The sequence below is a fragment of the Anolis sagrei genome, chromosome 1, assembly GCF_037176765.1.
Source record: "Anolis sagrei isolate rAnoSag1 chromosome 1, rAnoSag1.mat, whole genome shotgun sequence".
Classification (NCBI taxonomy): domain Eukaryota; kingdom Metazoa; phylum Chordata; class Lepidosauria; order Squamata; family Dactyloidae; genus Anolis; species Anolis sagrei.
Genome location: NC_090021.1, coordinates 183890729 through 183915219, shown reverse-complemented (window position 1 = coordinate 183915219; position 24491 = coordinate 183890729). Strand labels below are relative to the sequence as shown.

General features: G+C 41.2%; 1 protein-coding gene across 2 annotated transcripts in view; it reads left to right on the top strand.

Moving 5' to 3' along the window:
- The window catches only part of COL3A1 (collagen type III alpha 1 chain), a 95317-nt gene extending 70826 nt beyond the window's left edge, over positions 1 to 24491 (top strand). For both annotated transcript variants that reach the window (XM_067470989.1, XM_060780392.2), the window contains 22 exons: positions 9 to 107; positions 206 to 313; positions 3122 to 3175; positions 4172 to 4225; positions 4330 to 4383; positions 5513 to 5566; positions 6836 to 6943; positions 8668 to 8721; positions 9580 to 9633; positions 10507 to 10668; positions 11508 to 11615; positions 17072 to 17179; positions 18001 to 18054; positions 18224 to 18331; positions 19257 to 19310; positions 19413 to 19520; positions 20121 to 20174; positions 20347 to 20454; positions 20849 to 21131; positions 22148 to 22335; positions 22862 to 23104; positions 23314 to 24491. In XM_067470989.1, coding sequence (XP_067327090.1) covers positions 9 to 107; positions 206 to 313; positions 3122 to 3175; positions 4172 to 4225; positions 4330 to 4383; positions 5513 to 5566; positions 6836 to 6943; positions 8668 to 8721; positions 9580 to 9633; positions 10507 to 10668; positions 11508 to 11615; positions 17072 to 17179; positions 18001 to 18054; positions 18224 to 18331; positions 19257 to 19310; positions 19413 to 19520; positions 20121 to 20174; positions 20347 to 20454; positions 20849 to 21131; positions 22148 to 22335; positions 22862 to 23104; positions 23314 to 23460 — 2364 coding nt within the window. In that variant the 3' untranslated portion in view covers positions 23461 to 24491. The remainder of the gene's footprint in view (positions 1 to 8; positions 108 to 205; positions 314 to 3121; positions 3176 to 4171; positions 4226 to 4329; positions 4384 to 5512; positions 5567 to 6835; positions 6944 to 8667; positions 8722 to 9579; positions 9634 to 10506; positions 10669 to 11507; positions 11616 to 17071; positions 17180 to 18000; positions 18055 to 18223; positions 18332 to 19256; positions 19311 to 19412; positions 19521 to 20120; positions 20175 to 20346; positions 20455 to 20848; positions 21132 to 22147; positions 22336 to 22861; positions 23105 to 23313) is intronic.

The window sequence follows — 24491 nt, the reverse complement described above, 5'->3', positions numbered from 1 at the left end:
TACATTAGGGTGAAAATGGCATCCCAGGTGAACGAGGTGCACAAGGGCCTCCAGGTTCCCCCGGAACTAGAGGGGGTCCTGGCCCTGCTGGACCAGAGGGTGGAAAAGTGAGTAGAAGTTATGCCATTTTGTGCATACTTTAAATTATATTTCATGTCTTCCTCTCTGATTCTTATAACTGCTGCTCTTTCCTACATTCTTCTAGGGACCTGCTGGCGCACCAGGTCCTCCGGGCAACATGGGGCCACCAGGTTTACAAGGAATGCCTGGAGAAAGAGGAGGTTCTGGAAGTCCTGGACCCAAGGGAGAAAAGGTAGGTTTTTCTGTATTGATATTAGTGCCCTTCTACACTACCATATAATCCATAATATCAAGGCAGATAATACATATTATCTGCTTTGAACTGGGTTATCTTAGTCTAGACTGCCATATAACCCAGTTCAAAGCAGATAACCTGGATTTTATGGCCCTCAATAATCAGGTGGTAATTATTATTCTGATATCACAAAGATCAGCTGGTTAGTTGGGATTTACTAATGGTTTATTGAAAAACTGAATTATCAAGGTAGGATAATTTTTAAAAGCAGGTCTTGCTGGGGGGGGGGATGTTATTTGTTATTTGTTTTAGTTTGTCTTTTTTAAAAAAAATCACATTGCCATTTACATTGTCTCATACAAAAAAATATGAGTGAAGACTTTGGGCTAGAATCTCAGGTTACACAGTTCCCCTCCTTTGTCTCTTGTACATCTACATGGAAAACATTACCAATGAAATTCAAAATGGACTTTATTCCAAACTAAGTAGTTTTGGCTTGGGATGTTAATCACAAAGACTCCATTATGCAGCCTACTTTAAACATGGAATGGGTTTAGTTATAAGTCTTTGTCCTTGAATTTCTTGAAGACATTACCATCTGGAGAGAATGGAAAGCCAGGAGCCTCTGATTGTTCTTGGATTGTCTTTCCCTTTTCCAGTTTGTTTGTCTCCTGCCTTTTTGTTTTTGGATGAACAAATTAAAAAACAAGCTGGGAATAAAACATGATTGTAGATCATGACAAGCCAAGGTTTAAATAAGTCAGAGTTCATAAGCCAAAAATAAACCATAGTTTCTGATTGTAGTTGATTGGCAAACCATAGTTTATTAGAGTAAATAATTTGTAAATCACAGATCAGTTTTAAACAATCCATGTTATTGCGTTGTTGTGATATGCAGATGCAGTCATTATCTTCCAACACACCCATATTTAAATTAATTTAAATTAAGGCTGGGTTTTATAGCCTTTTAGCATTTTGTGAGCTGCTATTTCTTCCAACATTTTTATACCTGTACCAGCCCACCAAAATACAGTCCTGTAATATGGTAATAGCAAGCATATGATAAAAAGTTATAGAGAATGGCCAGCTTTCGGGATAACCACCCTTACAACTTGGGTGTATACAAAAAAAATTGCTTCACTGAGTGAGGTCCCATCTACACTGCCATATTAAACCCATATTATCTGCTTTAAACTGTATTATATGACAGTGTAGACTCATATAATCCAACAAGTTTTATCTTGTTGATGTATTGTTTATTGCTGTGGTTTTGTTGTTTTAATACTGCTTTAATTGTTTTAATTTGCTTTGAGTATATTGTGTTGTGTTTTGAGGCCTTGGCCTTTGTAAGCCGCATCGAGTCCTTCGGGAGATGCTAGCGGGGTACAAATAAAGTTTAATAATAATAATAATAATAATAATAATAATAATCTCAAAGCAGGTAATCTGGAATCAGATACTGAATTATAAAGTAGTGTAGATCCAGCCTGGCAGTATATCTCTGAGAAAATGTATTGGGTGGAAAGAATTCTTGTTTACCATTACTTTGTGTTGCCATCTACCAGTGAGACCACATCCAAACTTCAGACTCAGTTAAGTACACTATTAGACTGGATCTACACTGCCATATAAAATCCAGATTATCAACTTTGAACTGAATTGTATGAATCTACACTGCCCTATAATCCAGTTCAAAGTAGAATATATGGATTTTATAGATGGGGCATTATACACTCTATAGACTGATTTATTACTTTTGTTCCACTTACTCTTTGGAATATGTACAATTCCGTTTCCTCTGCAGTAAGCATTCCCATTTAGAACATAAGAAATTCCACCTATTTCTACTGTTTCTATTTGCTTACGTCCTTTCATTTACTTCCAAGCCTGCTGCTATACATGTATTCATATCGACCAAAAATAAGCAGACTCAGCAGGATTGTTGTGTGAAGGAAAATCTGCCCTATTCACCCAACGTTAGAGGACAGAGTTAACAGTCATCCCAATAGTGTGCATGAGTTCATCCTTTTCTTACTACAGTTGCCATGAGGGAAAGAAAAGTAGTTCTATCGTGGTGGGGACAAAGATCTTTCCTTCTTCCAGGTGCCAGTGGGTCTGGCACGTGCTGACACTAACCCCATGGGAAGTGTTGTTTTGTGTTAAACAAAAGCCTGACTGTGTTTCTTCCCTTCCATATAAAAATGAAATAGGGTAACATTCAATCTCAGTAAGACAGCATACTGTAGTGGTTTGAGAATTGAGATATATTTTGGAAACCAGGGTTCAGATTGTCACTTGACCATTGAAGCCCAATAGATCCCCTTCTACGCTGCCATATAATCCAGATTATCAAATCAGAAAATCGACATTATCCACTTTGAACTAGATTGGATGAGTCTACAATGCCAAATAATCCAGTTCAAAGCAGATAATCCGAATTTTACAAGGCAGTGTACAAATGGCCTGGGTGACCTTGAATGAGTACTGCTCTCTTGGCTTCAGAGGGAAGTAATGGCAAAGTTTCTCTGAACAAATCTGGGTTCACTTCAAGTTTGCCACAGGTCAGAAAGAAATTGAAGGCACACAACAACATCTAGTTTCACTTGAACAGAGTTCCATGCAAACAGTAAGTTTTTTCTCTCTGCACACTGTAAATCTAGTCCAATGGGTTCTATGATATTTCAAGGAAAGTTTGGGGTTACCATCTACTGACAGGAAAGAGAATACTTTGCACCAATTTTACTCTGACTTTTATAACTTTTTGTTATTGACATTGTGTGATCAGATTTGCCTTTTGTTTGACAGGGAGAGCCTGGTAGCAGAGGTGGAGATGGCTTACCTGGTAAAGATGGAGTGCGAGTGAGTAGACCTTTCTACGCTATTCTAATATTAACATTTGTCAAGAATATGCCCATTACACCTAATTTGTAACTACTTGTATCATTTAATTGTAACTAGCAGAACCCATATTAGGTTTAAAGTAAGGATGAGCTGTTTGGGGAAAACAATTTAGCCAGCAAAAATTTCTTTCTTGTGGCCAATAATCTTTGCCAAAAAACCAAACAAACCAAAAATATGCTAGCTTGTTCAGTTTTTTGCCTACTAAGAAGAAATTTTCATCGGCCTGGAAAGTGCCCCTATCTTTCTCTATCTCTAATATATTTTCTTATAAAGAAATATAACTGGATTACTTAGGAATGAACTAGTACCTGGCACTAGAATTTTAGTGTGTTTTAAACCTCTACAAAAAGAAAGTAACATATCATCCAGCCTGCATATTTGACATGGCATTAGCCAAACCTGCCCCCTACCCTAATCTGGAAAAAAGGTGGGTAATTTCAAATAAACATGGTGTATTTGATATATTCATTATTCAATTGAGATCATCTTAATATATCCAATGAATGTTCAAGATTGGTTTGAGATTTCTATCTGTTTTGAAAGATCTGGGCAAGAACACAACAGAAGCGTGTATAAGCAATCATTAGGTACATAGGTAAATATCATTAGGTACATAGTCCATATTTCAGAGAGCTAGGAAAGACTCCATGAAACATGCAGAAATATATGAAAATATTGAATTGATGAGAACAAGGTTAGGCTTATTACTCATTTGGATAGTTTGAAAAAGTTAGTAAATTGTCTCCTTAGGTTTTTCAGTGAATGCTTTGATTCACAGCTTTTGGTTGGATGCCTTCAACCAAGCTGCCTGCAGCTATTACATATTCCAGCTATTAACAGGATGGAATGTTCACCTAGTGTGTCTTAGAGATAATGAGATACAAAATTTGTTGATACATATTGTCAGGACTCTAATGAGTGATAATGCTAAATATGTCTTTCTTTCCCTTGCAGGGTCCTGTAGGATCAATTGGACCCCCTGGTCCAGCTGGCCAACCTGGTGACAAGGTATTGGTCTCATTCCAACTTAATAACTATTTGTATGTCAATGTTAACTATCCTCATTTTGAAGCATCAAATTCTGAAATAAAATAATTATTCTTTTCTTTTAGGGAGAGCCTGGTGCAGCTGGACCTCATGGCCCAACAGGTCCACGCGGTGGTCCCGTAAGAGATTATTTAATTATTTATATGCAATCATAATTCCATCTTAGATTACTTTGCATATCTATGTAGCCAGAACTCATCCATTTTACAGAATTGTGATACATTTTGAAAGTCAGAATGCTTGTCAATAGTCTGGTACTTCAATACTAAAATGCCTTTTATTTCTGGAACATTTTAATTGTACTTTAAATTAAACTAATAGCTTTCATTATACTGACTGCATTATCTTAAAATAAATATCAACACTAAGCATTTGTACACATATTTCAAAAATAGCATTAGTAAGCATCTTATTTTTTTCCCCTTTTCCCTTTTATTTTTCTCTTAAATACATGTAAAGATGCATTAATGCAATTTATTCATTTTTCTTAATGAAGATTCAAATGCTGATTTCTACCATAACATTTTAAGTGTTTAATTCAACCAATAGTATATTCTCACTAAAGCCCATCCAAAATTATATATATATATATATATATATATATATATATCCAAAATCTAGATCTTGTGTTTCAAAGCATTTTGGATAAGGGATACTCAACTTATATCACTGAAATATAGGTAGGAGGTTTTCTTTCAGTCTGATACTGTTTTCAGCCCTTGCCAAATGGGCAACAATGTGATAGCCAACAAAGCTTGTTTGAAATAAAACATATTAGCTTTTTAAGCAGCGTTCAAAAGTATGTGTTGGACATGTTAGTGTCAGCTGCAGTGTGTAGATATTTCAAGCAAACGTAAAGATAAACACCTGTTTATGTTAAATAAGCAATATCAGTTTGCATGTGTTTGTATAGTGATTAATATGACAAAAATCTTGGAAATGTGTGTTATTATCTTCCAAATCATTTTTTTAAATGAAAGGTTTTCATGAGATGTGTTGTGTCCCCATACATTTTGTTATTACAATTTACAATTTATGCATGTGCCTGTATATCTTCCAAGGGGCTCATTTAACCTCTGGTTTGCGAGTAAAACTGAATTACAAAATTATGCATGTTTAAAAAGTGTGTCACCAACATATTTTCTTTAAAAAAAACACCCTGCTTTAAAGTGTCCTCAGTGTAAGACACTTTTTTTTAACCCTGGAGGATGGTACATGACTACTCTTATTCTTCTTTGTAATGCACAGGGTGATCGAGGTGAATCTGGCCCCCCTGGTCCTGCTGGCTTCCCTGGAGCTCCTGTGAGTATGGGGAGCGGGTGGGGGGATCAGTGTATTCTCATCTGCATTTCACATACAGTATACAATGGGTCCTCTAGTTTTATAGTGGTTAGGACCATGGGGCCCCCATAGAAGTAGGAAAATTGCAAATGACCAAACATTTTTTCTCTCTCTCTCTGAGAGTACACTTCTTTAGGAATCTTTTAATTCTCCAACATACCCTCTGGTCAGCTTTCACCAGACGTTGACCATAGAAACATCTGGAGGACTACAAATATCCAGAGAAATGTTCTCTTTAGGAATCTCTAGGTGATTCATCACAATTCTGTAGTTAACTTCTACTGGAAGTTGATCATAGAATCACACTGGAGCACCTAAAATTCCTAGAAAAATCAGAAATTGACCATAGAACTATGCTAGAGGATCTAAAAATTCCTAAAGAAGTGTTCTCAAATTCTAGAATTACAAACTACAAGCCCCATGATTTCATGGGGCAACTAAGTGAAATACAGTGCTATATTTTCTAATAAGACTGGGCCCTGTGATAAATATTTTAGTGAGAGGCAGAGTGGAAGAGTAAGAGAAGTGTACAAAAGCAAACTCTTATTACAGTTTATTAACTGTTTTGTAATGATTATTGTTATTGCTTTTGTTTATTGATGTGCTGTGGGCTTGGCCTCATGTAAGCTGCACCGAGTCCCTTTTTTATTATTATTACTAATACTGATAATTTCATTCACAATGAATTAGTGGCATATGCTCTGTCAACAGTCTCCCTCTGAAGCACAAAACAGACACTTTGTTATTGTGTTGCTTCCAACCTTTTGACACCCTAAGTTAATCCTATCACAAGGTATTCTTGGCAAGATTTGTTTCAGAAGGGGTTTATCTGGAGCTGAGAGATGGTGACCTGCTCAAACTCAGGTGTTCTCCACAGCTGAGCAGGGATTCAAACCCTAATCTCCAGAACCATAGTTCAATTATTAAGTTAGTACACCATAAAGGTCTCTGAAGCATATACAATTGTGACTCAGGCTAGATCTTCACTGCCATATAATCCAGAATTTTCAAAGGAGATAATCCGCATTATCTACTTTGAACTGGATTAAATGAGTCTACATTGCCATACAATCCTGTTCAAATAAGATAATCTGGATTTTATAAGGCAGTATAGATGGGGCCTCAGATTCCTTCAAGTATTATTTGGATCTTTCTGTTTGACAAAACTAAGCTTCTTAGGTCTCATTCAGTATTCAGATTTAACACATGATAATTTTTATATCTACACAGGGCCAAAATGGAGAACCTGGTGGGAAAGGAGATAAAGGCCCTGCTGGTGAAAGAGGAGAATCTGGACCCCCCGGTCCTGCCGGTCCATCAGGAGGCCCTGGTGCACCAGTATGTATTCATTACTGCCTATATTTTCATGGGGTGGAATGGCTCCAAGGTTTGCTTTCCCCTATCAGAACAGTGATCCTGGAAGGTATCACAATTGGGGGAGGTGGGGCTTCCTGCACCATAGACTACCCCAATTAGCAGCCTACCCCATCCTCTGTGTGGTGTTTTCTTTGGGACTAGAGGAGTCTCTACTGTTAGAAGACAGGAAATTCCATTTCTATCAATACAGTCACACCCATTAAAATCCAGCCTATGAATTCTGGCACACTATTTTCCTTTTGTCCTTTTTATCTAGCAAAATAAACCCATCTTGTTTCATGCCTTGTCCCATAGGGAAAAGTGGGTAGGAAGGTGGGTAAGTCAAGGCTTTTTTGATATAACCGTGCATAAGTCAAGAGACATTCCTTGGAGAGAGGAAAGCGCCAATGCTGTCTTGGTGGGGTACCCTGGTCCGCTGCCATTTTTCAACCCAACCATTAAAAAAAAAGCCAGTAGAAGTGCCACAGCATGGGGAGTGGAAATGATTGGTGCTTCTTTTAGATTATCTCAGGATGGACTAAGCTCTTAACTTTCACCACTCTACTGAGGGCCCGTCCAGACAGTCTCATAATCCAGAACAAAGAAGTGGGTTTAAAAATCACAGGACCTTAAGGAGAGTTCAAACACAGAGCTGTCAGTCATGGTAAATTGTCCCCTGCATTCCTGACAGGTTCAGTTGTAGCAGATTTCAGAAATCCACAAGATGGATGTGGGACATCTGCTAGAAGTTTACTTTTCATTTTTAATTGACTTTCTGAGATGCTCTGGACCTCATTAGCGAAGCACTGATGCACTTATACAAATGTGCACACAAGCAGATTTATTGTCATTATTTCTCTTTGCCCTCCTGCTGCCTTTAGGTTTGCCATCTTGAACCACTTTGGGGTCACTTGGCTGCCATGCTGGTGCCCTTTGTAAATTCAAGCTTTGTTTAATTTCATAAACATCAGAACAAAGGAATGGTTGCAGAGAGTATTCATAGGAATTGCTTTCCATTTGTGTTTCCATTTAGCTACCTGTGTGTCCATGGCTCCATTTGTTTACAGCCCTCATCAGCTGTTTGGGGATTTTAAAATGTTCATATGCACAGTCCACACCAGCGTATTGCAACAAAGTCTCATGCTTTTCTTGAGTGCAGAGATATAGTGATGCAAATATGTGCATTTTTTGGAGTATGTCGGATTTTGAGTGCACCTTTTTAGCACGTATTTTTAGCTGATAATGCAATCCAGCATGCATTTTTGGCAAATGTCATGTAGCCACCTCCTCCCCTCACCCTTTATCCTGGTTTCTTTCATATTTTAGGGTCTGTGTAGAAGGGCCCTGAGATAATGTGATGTTGATAAGATAAACAGATTTGTTTATTGTCTAGTCTTCTGACAATTTCAACAGTAAAAGACATAAGAAAAGTATACAGACACAGTAAACACCAATCCCTATCCTGTAATAATTAACTTAAAACATTTAGGCTCTTAGAACTTGATTAAATAATAAACTTGATAAAATCGGATTAAATTAAATTACAAAATGATTTTAAATATGTTCATCACTCACATTGACTTATGGATAAGTACTCAATTTTTATTTTGCTTTTTTAAAATTAAAATTTCTAGGCATATACATGAGTATAAAGGGGAAATATTATTATATTTTGCTATTAATGATTGTTCCTTCCTCCTGTTTAGGGTCCTTCTGGTCCACAAGGTGGAAAAGGAGAGCGTGGTTCTCCAGGTCCCGCAGTGAGTTTTATTTTTTTAATCTTACCATAATCAATAAGCAATGATACAATATCTTCCAGGTCCACCAAGATACTAGTCACTATGATCTCTGAACGACACCTGACAAAGATAAATTGTTCTTAGACCAAAAAAGAAAATAGCAATAGAATCTATCTCTGAATGCATGCAGTCCCTGAATGCATGCATCTGACTTACAAATGACTCCTAGTTAAGAACAGGACTGAGACAATAGGAATTGAGAGAAATCTACTCCTAGGAAGGGAAATTAACACCTGGAAGAGTTATCATGGGAAAAGGTGTCTCCACTGAAGCTTTATCATCAATTCTTATTTCCACAAACCAAATTTTTCAAAATCCAATTAGCACAAGGACAGAAAGTGAGGTGAAATCTTCTGAACTGGGTAACACACAGCAAATCAAACACCACAGGGATGTTAGCCAATGGTATGCAAAGCTACACCTTCAAATATACCTGTTCTGATTTAGTAACACATTCAACTTAATAACAAATCTACAGACCACATCTTGTTCATAACTTGGGGACTGCCTGTAGATATCTCCCACATAGAAATACTACTAATGAAGTAGATTCTAATACATGAAAGAGTCTCCCACTATAAATCTATTCTTCTTTAACATTTCTCAAAACACTTTATTGTCTTACATACTGGTCATTTGGGAAGAATTTCTGAGTTACATCCTTAGCATTAAGTCATGTCAAATCTTTGAGTTTCATCATGCAAAATGTTTTTACTTATAATATGTTTAAATACAGATGGTCAACTTTTGTAATTTTCTGGCTTTCCACATTTTGTTTTATAGCATCCTGTTGACAATAATGTTGCCCATTTGTTTCAGGGTCAGGCTGGCTTTCCTGGTGCTCGTGGCTTACCTGGTCCTCCTGGTAACAATGTAAGAAACTCTACTTTTTAAAAAAAAAATCCTTCTGGGGCCTCTGTTCCTTTGCACAGAACCTGAATTCTACAATCTATTCCACTGAAATGGATGGGAAAAAAACTCTTCTGCATATGAACCTGCCAAAGTTTTCTTGGTCCCACCAACATCACAGGCCCACTTGGTGAGGACATGAGAGAGAACCTTCTCAGTGTCTGCTCCCACTCTCAGGAGCTTCATCCCTGTTTTTCATGCACTGATAGACAAATACCTTTTTGTTGAAACATGTCTTTGGTGTGTAAGCAGGAAAACGTATTATTGGGATCTTTTTAAATTTTGTGTATGTTTAAAAAATTATTTTCTACTCACGATTTAGACTGTATTTTACTGTATGTTTCTTTTAATTGACTCTGCCAGGGAGCAGAGAGAGCATACAAATGAAATAAATAAATTCTACTGAGTTTCAAAAAGGATGACCTGGATTATCTCCTGTGAGGTGACTTTTATGGTTCAAAAGCCATACACCATAATTGTAATCATGTGCTACACTTGTTCACCATCCATCAATCTCTTTCAAGTCCCACTGAGTCAGTAATACAATTGCAGAATCCCTGGCAGAGAAATTCAAATACCAGTACAGGAATCAACAGGATAGAGACAGGTTTTGGAAAAAGGACTCTGTATCTTGACTTGAATCATCTCCTTCTATTTATCACAAAGAACATATTTTCTGTCTTTTATGAATTACTTTATAAAATATGTGTACGTATAGCCATTTACATATTCAAGTATACAAACTATAAATTACTGTAAATTCTCAGTGGTTTTGTGATTTTACTAAAATGGCCAAATATGCAATTTCAAGCTTTATTTTTCCATCTTTATTTATAGGGCAACCCTGGACAACCAGGCAATGCAGGCCCTGCTGGCAAGGATGGACCCCCTGGTCCATCTGGTTCTACTGGACCCATGGGTAGCCCAGGCGCTGCAGGTCCAAAAGGTGAGCCTGGTGTCCCAGGTGAAAAAGGTCCATCAGGTGCAAGAGGAGAACCAGTAAGTACATGCCATATTTATTTGAGTATAATACGCCATAAAATGCAATGTGCATCTCAGTTTTGAAGGGTCACATTACAAAATGTGGATTTGCCCTTGAATGTAATGCACCCAACAGGCATAGTGCATCATGGAGGCAGGCAGCATGAACGAGGCCATTTGGCATGCCATGCCCTTCCATTAGATGGAGGTGGGTGAATTCTACTAAATAAGGCCCATTCGCATTGTTCCGATTCACATGCAATCAATGCTTCTCCCCATGGGATCACCCTTTACTAGAGCCGGGTGATGTGAGGTGTTGGGCTCAACGCAAAGCAACTCCAGCAGCCATGTGACAAGGTCATTAGATAGCATCAAAGTGTGCTTTGACACTGCAGCTAAAAGTCCCTCTTTTTCTGAGTGTGAATCTTTTCCGGCTTTCTCACTATAGGCTCTTTACCTGCAATGAGACTTATCTTTTGGGGGTTTAGGGTTTTTATTTTTGTTTTGCTATGTATTTACAAAATAACTTTATGGCTATTAGGACCACATAAATCTTCTAATGAGGCAGGTGTTGCTATTTCGAATCATAACTTGGCCTTAATATTCCTAACCATTTTTGTAAAGCATGAGAAAGACATGACCTGAAGTCAGAAGGGTATATCATGAAATAATCTCAAAATGGAGCAGATATTTTCCTTTATACTATGGAATTCCTTGGAGACTAGACTGAGCATAATCAGCAATAGAAGCAGGAATGTTTTCCAAGTACCTGAATTTAAGTAAATATAGATAATACCTATGCTTCCAAAACCTGTTGTTAACTATTTCTTGTCCCTATCTGTTTTGTCTCCCTTTAGGGGGCACCAGGTCCATCTGGAATCTTGGGGCCACCAGGACAACGTGGTATTGTAGGATTGCCTGGCATGAGGGGTTTACCAGGACCTTCCGGTCTAAGCGGCCCAAGGGTGAGAATTTATTCCACTCTTTGAATCATGCAAAATATTTGACACAACAATAGGTGAAGTAAAAAAATTCATGTTTAAACTGTGGTTTATTTCTAAGTACTAGAAGTAGGGGTGTTATTACAAAAAGGTAGTGCAGTAGGGATCATTTTTCTTTCTTTCAAATATCAAACGATGAGGAACAATTTTAAATTTTAATAGATATTCACCGGTCTCTTCCACCATTCCATAACTCCTCCACCTAATTTCCCTGGGCTTCACACTGGTCTGAAGTTCCCCATCTTAATCAAAAGCTTAATAACTTTAGGGGGGAGGAAGAGAAGGGAACGAGACCCAGCAGCAGCGTCCACCGAGCTGCAAGGCTCCTCCGTGCTGCCCCTCCCTCTTGCCTCTCTGGGGGAGGAAGAGAAGGGAACGAGACCCAGCAGCGGCGTCCACCGAGCTGCGGGGCTCCTCCGTGCTGCCCCTCCCTCTTGCCTCTCTGGGGGAGGAAGAGAAGGGAACGAGACCCAGCAGCGGCGTCCACCGAGCTGCGGGGCTCCTCCGTGCTGCCCCTCCCTCTTGCCTCTCTGGGGGAGGAAGAGAAGGGAACGAGACCCAGCAGCGGCGTCCACCGAGCTGCTGTTACAGAGTTTCGGACATAGCTGCTGTTACAGAGTTTCCATCAGCCACCTCCTCGAGATATCATCTTTATTGTCATCCTTCCCCGGCGAAGATACCACCAGTTGCCGGCGAGGATTCCTCCAGGGGCCGGAGCAAGCTGCTGGGCCGCGGGCCAACTGGCCAAATCGAGCCGAAGAGAGACGGTCCCTTGCCGGGTGGCTTCGGCCTGCGGCCTAACCATCTGGACTTGTTTGTCTCCCTCGGCCGCTGGGCCAACCAGGCTTTCCACCTTTGCCTATTCTGCCCGGGCCCTACTGCCTTCCATCTGGCCCTCACCACCGGCCAACCGGCGGCCCCCCCCCATCTGAGCTGACCGCCACCGTGTCGACCACCTCCGGAGGTCCATCCGCTAATTTACATCAAACGTCAGCTATTTACATCTGAATCATAGCACTTTACTAACTGCCAGTCTCCTGACCACTGTGTATATTTTGCGAACATTGCACGGTATAATCCGTCCTACCTCTGCTGCTAATGTGGTAATAAGACCATAATATAGCGCTTAGTGGCGCCTGTTCCGTAGCCAACTGTTTGCACTTTACCAACTGTGGCACTTTACCCCTCCCAACTCCTCCTGCCGCACTTTAGTAGTATAGAGGGCCAAATATTTTCTGTTGAGGCTGTTGCACTTTAATATCCTGTTGCACTTTAAAAACCTTGCACCTTAAGAATTACTCAGTAGCCGCGGAATTTACCTTGCACTTTGCACTTTAAGACTCTAGTATTCAAGGACCATCCTATTTCGCGGCTAACGCTTGCCTCCGGTACCCTTCATCTACCGAAGTGTCCATTTCCATCCATGTGGTCCCCCACCCTCCTATGCTTACTGTCTCTGTCACTATTATCTGGTGGAAGGGGCAGGGGAGGTAGTGGGCTGGAACCTGTGGTAAACAATGAGGGGAGGAGGGGGGATGAAGAAGGCCAGCACAATTGGCAAGATAAAACGCCAACATCCCAAACAGCTGGTGAAAGTGTGATTAAGACCCTAGCCAGAAATAGCGGCATGGAGGAGGGGAGGTGTTCCACTAGCCGAGGGGCCCCCATAGAGGTCGTGGTGGGAAGGAGGAGATGCGGGAAAAGGAGACCTCAAATTCGGCCAAATTCGGACCACTTATCTATAATCAAAATTCCAAATCGGTCTCCTAAGGTAAATTGGTGTAACCAGGTGAGCGGACCCTCCAGTCTGAAGGTGGTGCTGTTGAACGGCAGATCTGTCAACGGAAAAACGACCTGGATCCAGGACTTAATCCTGGACGAACGGGCAGATCTGGCGTGCATCACGGAGACCTGGTTGGATGAAGCTGGAGGAGTAAATCTGACCCAGCTTTGTCCTCCGGGTTTCTCCGTGCAGCACCAACCTAGATCCGGAGGGCGGGGAGGCGGGGTCGCAGTGGTCTATAGGGACTCCATCCATCTGACCAGGTGCCCCATCCCGCAGACCGCAAATTTCGAAAGCGTCTACCTGAGGGTGGGTGACCGGGACAGTATAGGGATTCTAGTAGTGTACCGTCCACCTCGCTGCACTACAGTCTCCCTACCTGAGCTAGCGGGGGTGGTCTCGAGCCTGGCATTGAAGTCTCAACGGCTTCTTGTGCTGGGAGACTTCAACGTCCATGCCGAGACGACCCTCACAGGCGCGGCTCAGGACTTCATGTCTGCCATGGCAACCATGGGGCTGTCCCAACAAATATCTGGCCCCACCCACTGTGCTGGACACACATTGGATTTGGTTTTCTGTCAGGGATGGGAACAGGGTGGCGGTGTGGAGGAGTTGTCCATCTCTCCGTTGCCATGGACCGACCACTTCCTGATCAGATTTAGGCTCACTGCGCCCCCTAACCTCTGCAAAGGTGGAGGACCCATTAAGATGGTCCGCCCCAGGAGACTGATGGATCCGAATGGCTTCCTGACGGCTCTTGGGGATTTTCCCGCCACCTCGGTAGGTGACCATGTCGAAGCCTTGGTGGCTCTCTGGAATGGGGAGATGACCAGGGCTATTGACATGATTGCTCCGGAACGTCCCCTCTCAAGTAGCCGAGCTAAACCAGCCCCTTGGTTTACTGAGGAGCTGGCAGCTATGAAGCGAAGGAAGAGGGAACTAGAGAGCGTGTGGCGTTTGGAACCGAGCGAGTCAAACCGAGCACGGTTTGTGTCCTTTCTTAGGGCATATGCCGCGGCAATAAAGACCGCAAAGAAAACTTTCTTTGCGGCCACTATTGCGTCTGCAAAGAACCGTCCGGCGGAGCTGTTTCGGATTGTCAGAGGTCTTTTAACTCCCGCCTCTGCAGGTGGGAGCCCTGACAATTCGGTCGCGCGCTGTGAAGCATTTGCTCGGTTCTTCGCAGACAAAGTCGCCTTGATCCGTTCTGGGCTGGACGCCGCGTTAGATGCAGACTCTGTGGATGTAACGAGAGCACCTGCTTGTCCTATTTTGTTGGATTCTTTCCAGTTTGTGAAACCCGAGGATGTGGACAAGATACTTGGAGGAATGAGGCCCACCACGTCCATCCTAGACCCCTGCCCATCCTGGCTTCTGAGAGAGGCCAGAGGGGGATTGGCCGAGTGGGTAACAGTGGTGGTGAATGCCTCCCTTCGGGAAGGCAAGATTCCAGCGAGCCTAAAACAGGCTATTATAAAGCCGCTGTTGAAGAAGCCATCACTGGACCCCACTAAATTGGACAACTTCCGGCCTGTTTCCAATCTCCCCTTTTTGGGCAAAGTCATGGAAAGCGTGGTGGCCTCACAACTCCAGGTATTCTTGAGAGACACGGATTATCTGGATCCGGCACAGTCTGGCTTCAGACCGGGGCATGGTACCGAGACGGTCTTGGTCGCCTTAGTGGATGATCTGCGCCGGGAGCTAGACAGGGGGAGTGTGTCCCTGTTGGTGCTCCTGGACCTCTCAGCGGCCTTCGATACCGTCGACCACGGTATCCTTCTGGGGCGCCTTGCAGAAATGGGTCTTGGAGGCATTGCTTTGCGGTGGCTCCGGTCATTTCTGGAGGGTCGCACCCAGAAGGTGTCATTGGGGGACTTCTGTTCCGCACCACAACCTTTGACTTGTGGGGTGCCACAGGGTTCCATACTGTCCCCCATGCTGTTTAACATCTACATGAAGCCGCTGGGCGAGATCATCCGGAGTTTCGGGGTGCGGTGTCATCTGTACGCAGATGATGTCCAACTCTGTCACTCCTTCCCACCTGCTACTAAGGAGGCTGTCGAGGTCCTGAACCAGTGCCTGGCCGCTGTAACGGTCTGGATGAGGGCGAACAAACTGAAACTAAATCCAGACAAGACAGAGGTACTCCTGGTCAGTCGCAAGGCCGAACGGGATATAGGGTTACAGCCTGTGCTGGACGGGGTCGCACTCCCCTTGAAGGCGCAGGTTCGCAGTCTGGGTGTGACCCTGGACTCATCGTTGAGCCTGGACCCCCAGGTTTCAGCGGTGACCAGGGGAGCATTTGCACAGCTTAGGCTCGTGCGCCAGCTGCGCCCGTATCTCGGGAAGTCTGACTTGGCCACGGTGGTACACGCTCTTGTCACATCCCGCCTGGATTACTGCAACGCTCTCTACGTGGGGCTGCCCTTGAAGACGGCCCGGAAGCTTCAGCTGGTCCAGCGTGCGGCAGCCATGTTACTAACTGGAGCGGGTAGCAGGGAGCACACAACTCCCTTGTTGTCCCAGCTCCACTGGCTGCCGATTTGCTACCGGACCCAATTCAAGGTGCTGGTCTTGGCCTACAAAGCCCTAAACGGTTCCGGCCCAAAATACCTTTCTGACCGCATCTTGGCCTACGAGCCCACGAGGACCTTGAGATCGTCTGGGGAGGCCCTTCTCTCGATCCCGCCTGCATCACAGGCACGGCTGGCGGGGACGAGGGAGAGGGCCTTCTCGGTGGTGGCCCCCCGGCTGTGGAACACTCTCCCGGCACACATCAGACAGGCGCCCTCCCTCATGTCCTTTCGAAAAAGCCTTAAGACCTGGCTGTTCGAGAGGGCATTTAATTAAGTGCTAAGCAACAACATTACGGTAATGAGAACTGGAATGGTACAAGGAAAATGAGACTGGCTATGATTCTACTAAGAGACGAAGCGGATTTTTATGTAGTTTGTATTTGTTGTATAGTCATATGTTGTTGATACTGGCCTCTGTAACTGTCTTTTTATGTCTTTTTATGTGTACTGTACACCGCCATGAGTCGCCCGTAAGGGCTGAGAATGGCGGTCAATAAGTGCATCTAATAAATAAATAAATAAATAATAAACTTTAGAGATAAATAGCATTCATTAACTGATTTTAGAATCTAGATTTTTGCTATGTGCAGGAAAATGATGAATTTATACACCTGCCATCTGAAATGCCTTCCTTTTCAACTTTGTTTCATTAGTTTCATTAGATATCTTTCATTAGATATCTTTCATTAGATATCAAACAGACGTATTTTTCTTGGAAGGAAAAAGAAGTAATCACAATCAGATCTTGTAAATTATATTTAAGTATAAATCCAGAATTATATTCAGTTTAGTTGACAACTGAGAGTAGCTTCAAAAATCTAGTCAGATATCTGCATGATTTTTAGTAATTTTATCTTAGTATTAGGGCTAAAAAAATCCCATATAGGGAGACCTTTCAAGCCATCCTTTTTAGACAGTGACAACGATATCTTAATATCACATGTTTATGACCATCCACCAGGTAGTTAAGTATATTTTCTGATACTGTTAACTTTTGATTGACCAACTTATCATGATCCAAAAATGTCAGCTTGTCATCAGTCCTTTTTCCCCCAACGTAGGGTGAAGATGGAAAACCAGGATCGAATGGTAGCCCAGGAGAACGTGGACCACCTGGTGCACAGGGTCCTCCTGGTATCAGTGGAACACCTGGAGAATCGGGCCGAGATGTAAGTAATCTGCTCTCTGTGGTTGAAGCTTGAAAATTAACGCTTACCACACTTTAGTTGAACAAATGAAATGAGATGCCTTACAGATGCATAAGTGCAGCTTATGCACATAGGTCCCTTTTTGTATGAGATACAGAAGGCCCTAGTGCTCCATCCCTAGTGCTCCATCCAAAAACTTCCACCCCGCAGCTGTCAGGCTTAGGAAGGGCTTCTACTGCACCTTCTTACTAGAAAGAATGGGACACAAGGAAGTGATCCCGACCTTCAAGATTGGCTGCTTTGAGCTCCTTCCCAAAAGAAAATGTGGGTGTGTTTCCTTGGAGAACTTATCTTCATTTATTCCCACCAAGTTAAACTAAGACCAGCTGCTTCAATATGATATGAATCAACTGCCCTTTCCTACTAGTAAACAACAATTCAAGGGCTTCTCCTGGCTTGTGAAAGCTGACAGATGGTGGATGAACATGATACATGCTATGTACATAGCATGTACACTGTTTCCACTAAAAACACTGTGTCTTCGGGAATGTAAAAACTCAGCTTACCTTATAGCTCTTGTGGCTCACACATAAAAATCATCACTGGATGCTAGATCTGGTTTAGTAAATGTGTCAGAGTGAATTAGCACTGGTGAACAATCTTTGATTAGCCTTTATAATGAGGATAACTTAAAGAATGAAATTCTTAATTATTAAATTATTAGTATAAATCCTACTCTAACACCAGCTTATTCAATAGCTAGGTTTTCAGTTTATTGTTCTGTTTCTCCCATTGCTTTAATTTCTATGTCTACATTTAAACATACTGTTTTGAATTTTTAGGGCAACTCTGGGTCTGATGGTTTACCAGGTCGTGATGGATCTCCAGGACCAAAGGTGAGAGGCTACCTAATCAACTTAGGCTTTCATGACAGTTCAAAAGCCAGTTTTGGTAGCTGTTATTTCTACAGTGTGATCAATTCTCAAGAGTACCTGTTCTTAACTCATCAACCATTTACTAATTAAATGTGCTGCTGACATTGACTCTGATTCCTTTTCTCCCCAGGGTGATCGTGGTGAAAATGGTTCACCTGGTTTACCAGGGGCTCCAGGTCATGTTGGTCCCCCAGGTAATTCTGGTCCTGCTGGAAAACCAGGTGACAGAGGACAGCCGGTAAGTATGAAAACAGCATGGATGTCCCCAAATATATTGCAGGCACTTTTTTGCTCTCTGTACAATATTTGAGTAGCAGAATATTAACTGTAACATATAATTTATTTACATTAGTGTGACATTGCAGGGGTTTTTTTTTTTTCAAAAGAAAGGGGGGAATCTAAAAATAATTCCACAGCTTACCCAGTATCTTAACAACTGCAAAGGTTGTTATGGACTAGGTGGGAAATCTCATGTATGAATTATCTGTAATTAGGGATTTTCAAAGCCTCCAAAATGCATTTGCTACTTTTGAATGGGATTTGATGTGAAATGTTGAGAATGGAAAAAAGAGCAATATGTTTTCCTAAAAACCTTGAAAAACATAACTGAATAACATAAAATGGCATCTTAAACAATCAGAGAGGTCATGTTAGCTGATAACAAACAATCATTCAACTGATCTAAGTGAACATTCTTATGCAACAGCATGGTGTATCATTGCGGCAACACGTGATGAGAAGTGGCATATTTGGGAGCATAATGTTTTGGGTTGAGCTGTGATGTTTTCCACTATAGATTTGATTATAAAAGTTTCCCTTTAGTAATTTCTAGATTCTCCAGTGCAACTGTAATGTCAGCTTCTACTGGAGATTGATCATAGTGTCATGCTGAAGGACCTAGAAAGTTTCTAGAAAGAGCATCTCTGTAGGAATCTCTAGGTCTTCTGGTAGGATTTGATAGAGGTTGACAAAAAGAGTCATGCTAGAGAAACCAGATATTCCTAGAGAGAGATTCTCTCAGGTGAAGAAATATTATTTGTGGTGTTTCACTTTTACAATGGTCCAGTTACCCTAACCAGAGAGAATGTGGAGTGCTGACTGTAGAATAGTTATGTTGGACATAGATGTCATCCTTATGTACCTTCATTTCTATTTTCCTACAGGGACCCGCTGGTCCAGTTGGTCCTTCAGGTCCTGCTGGTATACGAGGTGCTCCTGTAAGTCTCCATACACAAACTTCAACTTTTTGTAAGTTGCTCATTCTCTTTAACCTTAGGTCTCTTTTTTAAAACAGACTCTTCATTAATATATTTCTAAAGGGTCCTGCTGGGGCACGTGGGGACAAAGGTGAAGCTGGTGAACGTGGTCTCAATGGTATCAAGGGTCATCGAGGATTCCCTGGTAACCCAGGACCTCCTGGTCCATCGGTAAGTTCTTTGAAATCTTTGGCCAGGTAAACAAAATGGCTGGATTCTCTAAATGATGAAAAAGATAACAATAATCAACTATATTGATCCATTAAGCAGAAGAGAATAAACAATTCCAATGTAAAATAACTGTTTGATCCTTTCCATACATAGTTTTCATCTCAAAGTATATACATAATTGCATAGCTTGGGAGATTAAAGTAGACATTTCTTTATGGACAAGTATCATGTTTTTAGCTATTCCATTGGAATAGGAGATAAAGTGTTGAGTCACCGAAAAATGGATTGAAAAATTAGGGTCCCATTTAGTGAACTGGTGATTGAGATTATTGCAGTCAGCCCAACTCTCCTCATTGACCCTAAGTTGACAGATACTCCAAATTCTGGCGCAGCTTTCACCAGTGCAAAGGCATGACCCCATCAAGATGGCTTTGTCCCACATTACCACAAATCAGCCCTGTGCAGTGTGTATCTGCATGGGTCTGATGCAAATCTACACCAATCTAAGTGGTCAGTGTAGATGGGGCCAGAGCTAGTGATTCAAGGAGAGCAAGGTTGAATCTGAACATAACCTCTGTCATGTTATTCTTGTTTTAACAGGGTGCACTAGGTCCCCAAGGTCCAAATGGAAGCCCAGGACCATCAGGTGCTAGAGTAAGTAACTTCCCCATTGCTGTCCTGTTATTTCATCTTAAATGAAAGCCACCTCAAATAGTAACTCAGCTGTCAAAATGAAATCCATGAATTCAAGTCATTTTTTTTTTCATTTCACTTCTTCAAAACACATAAATAGTGCTGATAATGTCTTGTTTACTGTACTCTTTAGGGTCCTCCTGGACCAAGTGGTCCACCTGGAAAAGATGGTACAAGTGGTTACCCAGGTCCCATTGGTCCACCAGGTCCACGTGGCAGTCGAGGTGAAAGCGGAGTTGCGGTAAGAAAATCAGTATCTTTTGTGGGTTTGAGGGTTCTTTGTTTATTTTTGGACACCAAAATATTTGTCCAAAAGAAGACAAATCCTGGGGGTGGGGAGAGTGAATTGAAGACCATGTTAAATGGCCTTGGACCATGATTTCTGGATTATGTGATTTTAACATTTATATTAATATGTTTTTTAACTCCACGTTTTAACTGTCTAAATGTTGTTACATTTTATGCTCTATTTGATAATTATATGTTATACTTGCTCTATGTTAGGTTTTATATGTATGTGCAGCATTAAATTTTGCCATAGATATATTGAAACCGCTTTGAGTCCCCCCTCCCCCCAGGGTGAGAAAAGCAGTATACAAGTGAAGTAAATAAATAAATAAACATTTATTTCTTAGGGTCCACCCGGTCATGGTGGCCCTCCAGGGCCTCCTGGTCAACCTGGAGCTCCTGGTCCATGTTGTGGTGATGGCGCTGGTATGATGGGCCCAAGTGGTGAAAAAGGACCAAGCTACTACAGAGATCAGCCACCTGAGGACAGAATTGCCATGAGTGATGTTTTAACTTCATTAAAATCCATCAATAGCCAGATTGAACACATCATCAGCCCAGATGGCTCACGAAAGAATCCAGCCCGTAACTGCAGAGATCTCAAGTTCTGTCATCCTGACCTTAAGAGTGGTACGTCTCATTCTGTTCTAACTTAGATTACAGTAAAGGAAAGGATCCTCAAGAAATACAGAGATCAAAGGATTTTTTCCCCAAAAGAGTTACAGCTCTGTGGTCATTCCACATCCCTTTCTCTTCTCTGTAACATGTAGTTCCACAATATGTGATGTGTCAGAATGTCTCTGAGTTTTGGTTCAGGTGTGTATTTTGGTCTGGAAAGCATAAAGCAGATTTAGTATTAAAATGAACTGTCATGGTAAATTGAACATTAGATTGGGACTCTGGAAAACTAGAGACTGAATCCCTGTTCAGCCTTGGAAACTCAATGGGTGACCTTGGTCAAGCTCCACTTTCTCAGCATAAGAAAACAGCAATGAGAAACACTCTCTCAATAAATCATGTCAATAAAACCCTAGTATAAGCTCACTATAAGTTGGAATGAATTTAAAGGCACATAACAGGAACAAGAATGATTAAAATGCACTTGACACATTTCTCATCTAGGTTTAACAAATATAATAAAACTTAGCTGGCAAAATTCAACTGACAGATAATCCTAGGGATTTTGTATGCTTCTTCACTCACATATAGAGAGAAATTAAATGTTACTTATTGGGATGAATTCCTTCACTTTGCCTCTGTATTGTTATAAACATTAGCTATAAATTTATCACTTGGAGTTATGTAAATAGGGACAAGAACATGAAAGAAGAATTCATGCTACAAAAGTATAAACAAAATGCTCTGTACAGTTGGGTATATTTCTTTAAAAAGTAAATGTGAGTAGGATTGGTTATCATATAATTAAATCATACTGTGAAGAAAATGTAAACAATAACATTTATTCGTTATAGTTTTGAGATGATGCACACAGAACTAGATGACAGAGAAAGTTTCATCGTAAACATTGTTTGATCCCCAAGATACCAATAAGTAGCAGCATATACAGCAAAGAAACAAACTTCTGTGTAGTCTGGAAAAGATATTCACTTATATGTTTGCTTGTTTGTTTTGCTTTGTCCCTGTAGGAGAGTACTGGATTGATCCTAACCAAGGTTGCAAATTGGATGCTATTAAAGTATTCTGCAATATGGAAACTGGGGAGACGTGCATCAATGCCAATCCTAAAGCTGTACCAAAGAAGAGCTGGTGGACAAGTCCAGGACCCGAAAAGAAACACGTTTGGTTTGGGGAGTCTATGAATGGAGGTTTCCAGGTAAGAACTATCTCATTTGGGGGGGAAATGTTTTATAATAGAGCAGGGCCAGCCCTATCATTCAACAAAGGGGAGTAAGCAATCACCTCACAAGCAAAAGTGGCAAATTTCCAAATTCTATCTGTTCTAAAGAATAGAGCTATGCATGTCATGCAACTCCTCCTGGGCTTCTAAACTAGCCTGCTGACTCAAGAGTGATGGGGGGGGGGCAATATTCCATTCCCATTTGTGTCTTGCTGGCTTTTGTTATGGAGAATTGGTGGGATATGAAAGACAACCATCTTGTCCTTCTCCTAAAGGAGCAAAATGTCATGGTGGTGGTACTGAGAAAATTTAGATTTAATTGCTTGACATGAAAGCTAAGCTTGATTCAGGGTGGTATAATAATTTAGGTGCTAGAGACAAGGGCAGTGCTAAGTTTGTTGCATAAACTATTTGGTCTTAGATTAAGCAATGAGCCCAATAGAGGGGTGAATGAATACCACTTGGTCAAACAATAACAGGTTCTTTTGTCTTTAAATTGCAGTTCAACTATGGAGATCCAGATCTTCCAGAAGAAGTTGCAGATGTTCAACTTGCATTCCTCAGAATCCTCTCTAGTCGAGCCACACAGAATATCACCTATCACTGCAAGAACAGCATTGCTTATATGGATGAGGCGAGCGGAAATGTAAAGAGAGCCCTTAAACTAATGACTTCTACCGACAGTGAAATCAAGGCAGAAGGGAACAGCAAATTCACATACAGTGTTCTGGAAGATGGCTGCACGGTAAGTAAACAGAAGATTAGCACTGCTGAATATGTTGATTATCTGCTTTTTAATTAGAACAGAATTGGGGCAAATCCAGTTAATTAAATTCCCCTTCTTTAGTTGGGACTAATAGTTCAAGTCTGAGAAGGATAAGGATTGTTGTGGTTGCTGTTTTACTTTTCTTTCTTTCTTTCCTTTAAAAAGTTCTTTTCTTTTGTATTTCACAGAAACACACTGATGAATGGGGCAAAACAGTCTTCGAGTACAGAACACGCAAGACAATGAGGTTGCCTATCATAGATATTGCACCCTTCGATATCGGCGCTCCCAATCAGGAATTTGGTGTGGACATTGGCCCCGTTTGCTTCTTATAAACCAAGAATAATGCTCATTCTGAACCCCAACAAACAAATTCACACTCCATCTTTGCTCTTGTTTTACCGTTCTCCACTATTAGAGTTGAATCAACTGTATCCCAGCTATTTATTTGCTAAAATTCTGAAGAAAGAAAGGGTGGGGTGGGAAATCAAAAGGGATAAATTGACAAATAAAAGTTAGCATTTTCATATTTCACTCTTACACAAAACACAACAAAATGTCTTTTGCTCTATTTACTTTCACCAAAACCCCCATCTTCAAACAGTTTCTCTCTCCATGGTGCTATGTTACAACTTCAACACTCATTATAGCAAAACTGTAATTTTAGTTGAATTCTTGCCCACCCAACAAGCACTGACAGATTCCAGCATCCAGGTTTACTTTCCATGATTGATTGTATGCAGTCCATAAAGCTAGAGAGAATTCCCTGTTTCAACTACCTCAATATGGACAGAAACTGGGATGAGTTTGATGATTCACACCAAGAAAGCCAAAGCTACATATATTGGAACCAAGTAATCCATCTGGTCAGATTGTTTGTTTCTGTGATGATTAGTGAACAGAGAGTATGGTTCATCAAAAGAAGTGAATGCCCTAACGTCAACGGACGAATATGATTGTGTTGCTGGACTGCATTGCATTTTTAAGGGTGCTCCTAAACTTTCCTGTCATTGCTGGTCAAGACCACTAAAATTAGGGAAGTGTAAAAAACAAAGATTAATGTGATGGTGCTAGTTGTGTATTTTTCACTTCGAAATCTGCAAGCCAGATTTATTGACTTGCATTAAAACACCAAGGCTTGACAACAATTGTAAATGTCTCTCATCAAAAGTCGTACTGTTGGTAAGCTGTTCCTGAGGGCTTTTCTTCCTTCACTCCGTAAAGCCAATAAAGATGCAGAATCATGAGCTTCTTTTGTCACATTAACACATTGATAAGTGTTGGAGGTTAACCATCTTTGTAAGCTTCTGTATGATTGTTGGTCTTTTTTCCTTACAGAGACACATAATAAAATATTGTAATAAAA